Source organism: Belonocnema kinseyi, chromosome 3 (assembly GCF_010883055.1).
Source record: "Belonocnema kinseyi isolate 2016_QV_RU_SX_M_011 chromosome 3, B_treatae_v1, whole genome shotgun sequence".
In the NCBI taxonomy this organism is placed as follows: Eukaryota; Metazoa; Arthropoda; class Insecta; order Hymenoptera; family Cynipidae; genus Belonocnema; species Belonocnema kinseyi.
In genome coordinates, this window is record NC_046659.1 from 105,602,999 (window position 1) to 105,613,606 (window position 10,608).

The 10,608-nt window shown below is 29.7% G+C and overlaps 1 protein-coding gene across 4 annotated transcripts in view; it reads right to left on the reverse strand.

Moving 5' to 3' along the window:
- LOC117169290 overlaps positions 1-10,608 on the reverse strand; it is a 36,647-nt gene that overhangs the window by 25,416 nt on the left and 623 nt on the right. For 2 of the 4 annotated variants that reach the window (XR_004466647.1, XM_033355592.1), the window contains exons 2-3: positions 2,974-3,085; positions 1,931-2,053 (exon numbers count right to left, since the gene is read on the reverse strand). Coding sequence is in view for 3 of the 4 variants with exons in the window: in XM_033355592.1 (XP_033211483.1) it covers positions 1,931-2,053; positions 2,974-3,031 (181 nt within the window). In the remaining variant the exon portion in view is untranslated. Of the gene's footprint in view, positions 1-1,926; positions 2,054-2,973; positions 3,086-7,565; positions 7,651-8,171; positions 8,226-10,608 lie in introns of all 4 variants that reach the window. The other 2 variants (XM_033355594.1, XM_033355595.1) reach the window with 2 other exon arrangements.

Consider the following 10,608-nt stretch of genomic DNA (forward strand, 5'->3'; position numbering starts at 1 on the left):
CTAGTCGGGAGTGGTGCTGACTGAAAACAGATGATTTGGAGCGATTCGCGCGCCATCTGTTGGTCATTCTAAGGACTTATTGAACTACCCTCGTATGTCTGTATACACAGTTGCATTTTTTTCTTTTTATATTTTATTTTTTGTACTTGGAAATAATATTTTATTGAATTTCTGTTCAACTGAAAAAACTAATTGGACGTTACATTTTTTTTTTAATTCTAAAAAGACATTTGTTATAACCTTCAATATATGGTAAAACTATTAATTTTTTCTTTTTCAAGTTGAAGTTTGGATTGTTATTAATTTGTATATTTTGATTAATTGTTTTGATTTTCTTGTAACGTTCAGGGATTTTAGTTTTTAACACTTCTAACGGGTAGCTATTTTTTAAAAGAGTATTTTTTACTAAATCAAGGTTTTCCTTATGGTATCTTGCATCCGCTAATATGATAGCTCGGTCTACTAATCCACATATTACATAGAAAGTTTAAGAAAACAATTTATTTTGCAGGATTTTACAAAACATTAGGAAGAATTCGAGCCTTTCTAAAGGATATTTAGGACTTTTAGAAATTTGGATGAAATGAAAAATATATCATAAATTTTTATAAAAATGTCACATTTTTTAAATTTATTAACTCTCTTTTCTCAAAAATATCTCAAAAATCATTTAAAATATAAGGAAAAAATGACTTACAATCTGCCAATTTTCCCTTGGGATTTTAGGAGTTTATTCACTTGAAACCATTCGAAATTGTTTTAAACCTTTCAAAGTTTGGTTCAAAACACTTTGATTTAAAATCTTCTACTCTTTTTGGAAATTTAGGAAAATCTTTTGAAATGTTTTGAAATCTCTTTCAGTTTGATTTTAAAGTTTATTTGCAAAGTAAAGAACCATGAAAAATGTTCCCGAAAATCTTAAGAAAAATTCCTTCTAATATTTTTAAAGTATTGAACTTTTTCTTGAAATTTTTGTTTGATGATGCAAAATGAAAAAATGGCCTTAAAACCTTTCAGAGCCTTTTCGAAAAGAGTTCAGAAAACTTTTTAAATATTTTTCAAAATTTGTAGTTTAAAATTTTAAATCATTTTTATTTTTCCTAGGAACCTCAAGAATTTTTCTTATTTTCTTGATAACTTACAAAATGTACTTAAAACCTTACAACAAATTTAAATCATAGAAAATTAAAAGAATTCTCTTAAAGTCTTCCATATTCTTTCTCCACACATTTTAAAATCTTCATTTAAAACTTTTTCAATTTTTTTTCGACTGTTAAAAATAAGTTTTTCCCATAATGAAAATGTTTTTATTCTTTCAAAAGGTAGAAAAGATTAGAAATTATAGTGCGATAGCGAAATATTAAGAAATCAATTATATTCTAATATTAAACAATAATTTACAATTTATATGTTTTTCTTTAATAATGATGTTTAGAAACATTCATAAATCAATTTTTGGTAAAGTAAAATTATTTATTTAGAACTTTCGTATATACAAAGTTGATCTTGTAGAAAATTAATAAATCATTTTTAGTGAATAAACAACCTGTAAAATTTCACTAAAAGTTATATACGCACTCAGTGTTGCAACCAAGCAGGTTTTCGACATCAATGTTTTCGATATTTTAGAGATATTTAGTGACATCGCGTTTTTTAATCAATTAAAAATGTTACGTACTTGAATAAAAACTACCCCCTCCCCAAAAAACATACCGTACAGGAACAAACCCCCTTTTTCAATTTTACGTAATATTGTTCACAATTCCAAAAAAGATGTACTTTTTAAGTAAAATTTGAAACGTGTTCCAAAGGTCTCCATGGGCCAACGCCGTTCAGCCAAATCAATTCATTGTTAGTTAAAAAATAAAATTTGTATTTTTTCCTAATCCCCGTGATTTCTGGTTATTTCATGAAATTATAACATACTGACATTGATTGTTATAAATTGGTTGAGTATGGCCGTCGAATTGTCCCTGCATCGCAGCGTGATCTGGTCTTTCCGAATCTCGTCTTTTACGCCGACTCGGTGTTTGTGGCGGCTGATTACTACCATCTGTAAAATATAGTAAATTGCCTCAAAAAAGATGATTTTTCTACGAATTCAGTTCGGATGAAAGCTGAAAAACAAAAACATGAGGAGGTTTCTTCAAAACAGAGGGGATGTCACATGATGGCTTCCCAATCCGGTCCTATCGGTCTCTTACTCATTACACTTCATTTCCAATCTTGCCCACTATACAACTCTTTCCTTTTCCTTTACTTTCTTCACATTATTTCCCCTTCTTTACTCTCTAACCTCTTTATGAGTATTTTCTTTCCTCCATTTTCCATCTACTTTACCTCACCATTCTTTTCGTTTCTTGCCCTTTCTTCCGTACCAACCTTCTCCACCCTTTCCTTCTATCATGTTAACTCCATTCCTTCCCACAATACATCCACATCATTTTACCATCCCTAGCCTCTTATTCACCCTACTTTTGCTGATTTTTCTAATGTTTTCACCATCCTTTTTCACCCCGCTCTTTCTTTCCTATAACCCCCTTTCACATTTCCCTCCTTTCCTGCTATTCCCTACCAAGCCATACTCCTTACACTCCTTATAGGAAAAAATTACGACGGAGAGGTTTACTCTCGACCGAAACTATAGATAAGGTTTTAATTTGAAACAAGAAATAGAGAAATAAAAATGTAACACGGTAAACTATAAAAAATAAAGTTCAAAATCCTTTTCAATCTAATTACCATTATTTTTCACCCTTCCTTTTATTTCTTATCATACCCCTTCAACCTCTTCACTTTCCAGCCCAGTATTCCATCTCCATAGATCCTTTCACTTCTTTCTCTCAACTGTTGCCTTGCCCTTTCTTTTCACCAACTTCTTTCGTCACTCCTCACGTTTTTTATCATCACCATCCTTTCACACCATCCCTCATCAACTCCTTTCAAAACTTGCATTATAGTGGTCAAACTTACCACTAAAACTGATGAAAACCACGATGGCAGCAATCAGAGTTCCAAAAGAGATTTTCATTCTTATTCTCAGTTTTCGTAAAAGAGAACTGGCGAATCTAGATCATCTTCAAAACTAAATATATCAGGAAAAATCATTAGAATTAGGAGATATTCCAATGTGTAGGTGTAGTCTACGAGCTAGAAGCAACAGAAAATCTTATCAGCCTAAACAAACTATCGAAGTGGAAAACATTGCTTAAAAGACCTCGGTTTCTGTTCTTTTACTAACACCCGGAAAAATATTTCAACCAATATTTGCCTCGTAATTCTGAAAAATACCGAAATTAATAAATGTACTGAATTATAAAAATAACCAAGTTTAGAAAATCTTCGGAAAGAGGAAAAATTAAAACTTTTATACACACATCTGATATTTAATTTAATACATTTTAGAATTAAATATCTTTTAGAATTACTTTATTTGAATTCAAATAAAAAACAAACAATTGAGATAGACGAATTAAAAGAAATTCATTTTAAACTAGCAGTTGCATTTAAAAGCAATTATATCAATTTTAAGCAAAAGTATAAAATTTTTAATACAATGCTGGAACTTTTAGCAAAATAGTTGAATTTTCAAGGGAGAAGAAAATTAATGATCAATGAAAAGAACAAACTTTTTATCGAGAAAGACAAATGTTTAACAAAAAAAATTTAGAGGAATTTTGGGCTGCAAAGACGATACTTAAAAAAAACAGTTCAAGTTTCAACCAAGAGAGATTTTTTAGTGACAGGCTATATAAAATTTGAACCAAATTTAGGAAATTTAAGTAAAATAATGAATATTCAAAATCAACAAAATGATTTTTTTAAATAATAAGTTCATCTTTCAACAAATACTTGAGTTTTACAGCAAAAAACACTGATTTGTAACCAATTTAATATCAGTGGAAGTAAACTATAAAGATCATTAAAAAAAGACTCGCGATGATAAAAAAAAAAATTACGTGTTCTTAAAATTACAGCGAAAAAATATTTGATTTGAATTCTTTAATTATTTAAAGTTACAAAATTATTTAAACCAATTTTTATAAAATTTTGAAAACATGTGAGCTTTATTTAATTCTCGCGGATTTTTACATTCTCATCACAGAATGTGTTAGATTTATGTAAAATTAGATATTTTTTGATATATATTGGATAGAATGAGTACTTTTTGTTTTATTCCTAAAAATGACATTAAAAATAAAACCAGAAAATCTTTGGAAAAACGATGCAAGATGCACAAAATATTAATGGAAAAAATTGTGCATTAAAAAAAGATCTACAAATGTGTGTAATACACCTTTTTTAACTATTTAAATTTTTCGCCTAAATTATATCTACAAATTTTTTTGAGCCACTTTTCACCATTCAACACTAACAAATGAAATTTATGGAAAAACGAAACAAGTTGCATTAAAAAGTTTAATATTAAAACTTTCGAAAAACTTCAATATTCAATCTACATAAATGGAAATAAATTAATATTTTTTTGATACAACTAATTATTAATTTGATTTGAAACGGATTTTGTTGATCATTAATCAGTTTAGAGAATTAAATTATTTCGTAATTTAATGTGTAGGAAAAAAATTGCTCAGTAAAAATGGATTAATTTATTTAGGACTATATATAATAATTTTTCGAAAGTCATAAGCATCGAAAATGTTGCAAACAGAAAAGTTTATTAAAATAACGCGAGGGTGAAACATTCTTAACACTATTCAAACAATTAAATGTTTATATTGTTAAATTCAGGCGATGTAATCTGCCTCAATTTCAAATCATTGCCTTCTGCCTTTTTAAACAAATTTAATCAACATCAGAATTTCTGGCAATCTCAAAAACACACGGGATCAAGGGCTTCCAAGTTAATTATACTTCTTCAGGGTCTTAATGTGTTATTTTTCCACAAAGTTCTGTTTTCGATTTAAAAATTTTGTTTATTAAATTATATTAATAAAATAAGAGTATATAAAAGTATATTAATAAAAATTTTGTTTTGATTAAAAAATTTTTGTATATTTTTCTTACTTTCCATAAAAAATCGCAATCATTAAGACACACTTAAAAAAATTAATCGTCGTAAAAAGTGCCAACTTGAATAAGTATGAACTTGAGTTCCTGACGAAGGTCTTTTTAATTGTGTAGATTTTTCCCTGCTAAAAAGATACTTGACGATTTTTCTAAATATAAATTAAAAACATTGAAATAATTACAAGTTTCATTTTACAGATTTGATTAGCGAACAGAGAATCAGGTAATCAGGTCAAATTGGAAAGTTGTCAACATCATGTAGCATGTCTCCAATTTTGAAATATTGCTTTCTGCTTGTTTGAACAAAGTTCAGAAGAAAAATAATTGTTTTTAATGTCAAAACAACAAGGAATCAAACGCCTCGACATTAATTATACATATTCAGGGTCTTCAAACGTTACTTTTCAACAGAGTTCTATTTTTGAATTTCAAAATTTCTTTCCAGTTGTACATTTTTAAAATTTTAAATAGAAAAGTGAAATTATATAGCACACTTTATTATAAAAATAACTTTCCTGAAATAAGGATGAACTTAAGTATCTAAAGAAAATTATTTTAATTTGATTGCTTATTTACGCTAAAGATAGATTTTGCTTTTATGAATGAATATTGTAAACTTAGTTACTCACTAAAGGCATTTTGCAGAATAGACTACCGGAAAGTGGGCCAACAATCGTTAGTAAAAAATTATCATTTCGATTATTTAAGATATGTTCTAATTCAATAGCGAAAAAAACAACTAATTCATCTAATAAAAGGGATTGATTGATATAGTACTTCCTATAATAGTTTTCAAAAGTTATAAACATGGAAAAAGTTTAATCTACCGAGATGATTGTTATACATTTTAAACTTTATTAAAACAAGAAGAAGGCCATATTGAGAAATTGTTAGACAGAACTAGTTTTCTATAGAAAATTAAAATTATTCAAAGGAACGTGGTGTTATAAAAATTTTATTTTCTAAAAGGCTTTAAATAAATGATGAGACACACAAATAACCCGACAAATAGCAACGAAACTGTAAAGTTTGATCTTGCGTCCAAGATTAAGAAAAAATATTTTTCATCGATTATAGTCATTGAGGGTCTCCATTTATAAAATACTAGGCAGTCTGATAAGTCCCTGAAAAATGAAACACGGAGACGCTTTTTTGGCCAAAGTCGGTTTTATTTTTCAACATACTCTCTTTTTAGGTCGATACAGCGAGTCCAACGATTTTCTAACTTTTTGATACCGTCCGGAAAGTACTCGATCGGAAGATCTCCAAAATACGCCTCAGTTTCAGCTATGAGCTCCTCATTTGAGTAAAAACGCTTACCGGTGAGCCATCTCTTCAGGTTAGCGAACAAGTGATAGTCGTTGGGGGCCAGGTCTGGTGAATACGGTGGCTGAGGAACCAATTCGAAGCCGATTTCATGCAATTTTGCTTGTGCAACTAAGCATGAATGAACAAGCGCATTGTCGTGATGATAAAGCGTTTTTTTCTTCTTCAAATGCGGTCGTTTTTCGGAGATTTCGATTGTCAATCGGTGCAATAATGATGAATAGTATGCTCCGGTTATGGTTTTACCTTTTTCAAGATAGTCCACGAATATTATGCCATGCGCATCCCAAAATACGGAGGCCATAACCTTTCCAACCCATTGTTGCGTTTTTGGACGCTTTGGAGCATTTTGGCCCGGTGAAACCCACTGTTTTGCCTGTTGCGTTGACTCCGGAGTGTAGTAGTGGATCCAGGTTTCATCTATGGTTATGAATCGGCGCAAAAAGTCGGTCGGCTTACGCGAAAATAATGCCAAATTCTGCTGGGAAGTTGTCACATGAATTCGTTTTTGGTCCACTGTGAGCAAACGCGGCACCCATCGCGCGCAGAGCTTCTTCATGCCGAAAACTGAATGCACGATATTGCCCACACGTTTCAATGATATGCCTACAGCATTAGCTACCTCTCTCGATTTCACTTTGGGATCATTCAACATCATATCATGGATTTTTTCGACATTTTCTGGTGTAGTGACCTCTTTTGGGCGCCCAGATCGTTCAGCATCAACTGTGCTCGTACGGCCACATCGAAACTCGGTAAACAACTTATGAATCGTTCCAATCGACGGTGCAGAGTCCGGGTAATACTTATCCAGCTTGGCCTTGGTCTCGGATATCGTTTTCTTGCGAAGATAGTAGTGTTTGATTAAAACTTGAAACTCAGATTTTTCCATATTAAAAAAAACTCGGAGGTTAGTCGTATCTCAGCGCTGTAACTTGTAAATGCGTAAACATAAATGGCTGACGTTTTGACATGCGTTATTTGAAGGATCAAGCTCGACGAAAATGGTTCACATTAGTCACTACTAATGCCATCTCTTAGAATTTTCAGGTACGTATCAGACTGCCTAGTATTTTATAAGCAATAAAGCAAGGGAGTTTATTCAAAAATCAATAATGTAATCAATAGAAGGTAAAGACTTCATAAAGGAAATTTGGACTAAAATGATAAATCATCAGAAAAAAATTAACTAAAAAAACCGGGTTTACTTCCAAAGAAGCAGTTGCATTTTTGGGCCAGGATGATGCCAAACCCAAACCTCGGGAAGTCACATTTGCAGACTACACTACGAATCTTCAACAAAAAATATAATAATTACTAAAATGATGAATCTATAAGAACAATTTGATTAATTTTTTATGAAAAATGTAATATTCAACTAAGTAAGTGAATTCTTAACCAGAGCAGAATGATGTAATATTCAACTAAGTAAGTGAATTGTTAACCAGAGCAGAATGATGCAGAATGATGCAGTAAATACGTAAATCTTTAACCAAATAGTTAAACTTTTAACTAGAAAAATAATATTAAAAATATAAATATTAAAATCAACAAATATTTTATTTTTATTTTCATAAAAAAAATATTCTCAATAGAAAAACTAAGTTTTAACCAAATATTCAAGTTTTCAACCAAAGATATAAACTTTTTACTAAAGCGATGCATCTAAAAAAATGGATACTTAACTAAGTAGTTCTAATTTTAAACAAAATATATTCATTCTCAATAAAAAATTTATTAGAAGTTAGTTTAAACAGTTTATAAACCTATTAACCTTGCTTCATGTTAAAAAATATATATTTTGTATTATTTACCTTTAAAAAAAGAATTATATCAGTATATGGGTGATTGCCGAATCTCGACTTTGACTAGAAATAAAAAATAATATCAAAATAAATCAACAGTATCTGAGTTTGAACATTTATAAGATTTAAGAAATAAATCTCTTGATTTTTTTTCATATCGTGCGTTACGATATGAAAAAAAGTCAAGAGAAAAAAACATTGTTTTTCTAAAGCAGTACAAGATAAGCTTAGCAGTTTTTGGATTTGTTTGAACAATCGAAAATTCAAATTTTGATAAGACAAAAAATTATGAAAAATTCCATTTAGTAGTTCAACTATGCAAGGTACGAAAAAAAGATAAACCAGTGGGTACCGGGACGTCCTAAAGACGCCCTTAGAATGTTCCTCTATCTCATATGATTTGACGTCTTTAAGATATCCTTTGGATCTTTTCATGTCTTTAAAAGGTCCTTAGGACGTCCTTAAGACGTCCGTCGAAGGACGTATATAGGACAAGTTTAGGACTTGTGTGTCCACTAGGAAATAAACAAAAATTGTGATGCTAAAAAAAGATCTAAAAATTTTCCAAAAATGAAATATTGATAGGACGCGTAATTTTTGTTTCGTCAGTGAAAAATAAGATTAAAAATAAAAATAATAAATTTGTGGAAAAACTATGAAAGGTACGAAAAAAATGATCAACAAAAATTGTTTATTCTAAAAAGAGTGACAGATTTGTAATGAATCAAGGAAATGCAATCAATTGAAGATAACAAAATTTTGTGAAAAATCGAGCGCGCAGCGAAAGTGTCACGATGAGAATGTGTACCTCAAAGCATACAGATCTTAAGCAACTTAATCGTCAACTATACTTTATTAAAAAAGGGGGGGGGGAGAGAGTTTCATTCAGTGAAAAAAGATATGTTTTTAAAGATTTTTTTCGGGATAACCCTAGAAGGATTTTTTAAATAATTATAAACGTCACAATAATAAATTAGCCGATTTTTGTTTATCAAAAATTGATTTATTGGCTTTCAAGTGCTGCGAAAAATTTTTAAATTGAAGGAAAATCCTCCCAGGGTTGCCTAAAGAAACATCTCCTTCAAGAAATGCATTTTTATTTTTTGTTTCAGATTATTCTGTTCCGAGTTATGATGTACACCGCAAAACGACTTTTTTGCTAGGCGACCCCGGAGATTCACTGCCACTCGCCCAATTTTCAATATTTCTTATTGAAAATTTTTGAAAATATTGTTTATATTAATTGTTAATATTGCTTATGAAAAATTACTTTCAGTAGAAAATTAAGAATATCAAGACGCATATCGACACTCACAGTAAATCCCAGAATTAAATATGTGATATGTCAAACGGCTGTGTGTAGGTTCACCGAAAAAATTTCCTCCAGAAATGTTTAAATCCTCGCGTAATTCACTGTTTAAATCATTTCACTTGGCTGAGTGTCCTTGTCCTTCGAACGCAAAAGTGTAGTAAACACGAAGTAATACCATTATATATTGTTTCCCTCTCATTCAATCCTATCGCCACCAAATGGACAGAAGTATATATCTAGAGTTCTTCAGCACGATTTAAACTTTTATTGTTAACCCGTTAACAGTGTATTACGCAATATGCGATTCGAATATGGAAACAGAATTCTAAAAATCAAAATGGCGAATTTAATATGGCGGATAGAAATTACGTAAAATTTGCCCATTTTCATGTCAATTAGTGTTGGATATCTTTTTCTAAAAAATGTAATTAGACGTGATTTTTCAAGTAGCGGCGATTTCAATTTTGGAAATTTGGCTTTTTAAGTTTATATAATGTAAAAATCGTTTCTAAATTTTTCTAAACTGTAACAGAAATTTCAGTAACGCTAACTACATACAACTCCACTGACATGTTTGAAAAAATTCTGTTACAGTTTAGGAATTTTCTCACATTTGATTGAGTATATAATATAACATAAATACATACGTAGTTATTTTCAAATAAACTTCGCTCGTATATAGCCATACTACAATTTATATTTTTGAAACAAATATATACTGCAAATTTATAATAAAATTAAGGAACCAAACAATTTTGTCTCTCTATATTATAAACGATTAGAAAAATGTACCCACAAAATTTATTTAAAATGTTCTTTTATTTTTAAACAAGATAAAAAATGTGAATTAAAATTCAAATATACACTTACTTTTTCGTAAGGAATATATAACAGACTTATATTCACATTTTTTATCTTGTATAAAAAATGAAAGAACATTTCATATCAATGTTGTGAGTACATTTGTCTAATCATTTATAATATAAAGAGACAACATTATTTGGTTCCTTAATTATAATATAAATTTGCAGTATATATTTGTTTCGAAAATATAAATTGTAGCATCACTATATACGAGCGAAGTTTATATGTAAATAACTAAATATATAAATGAAGATAAAACTAATAAATATA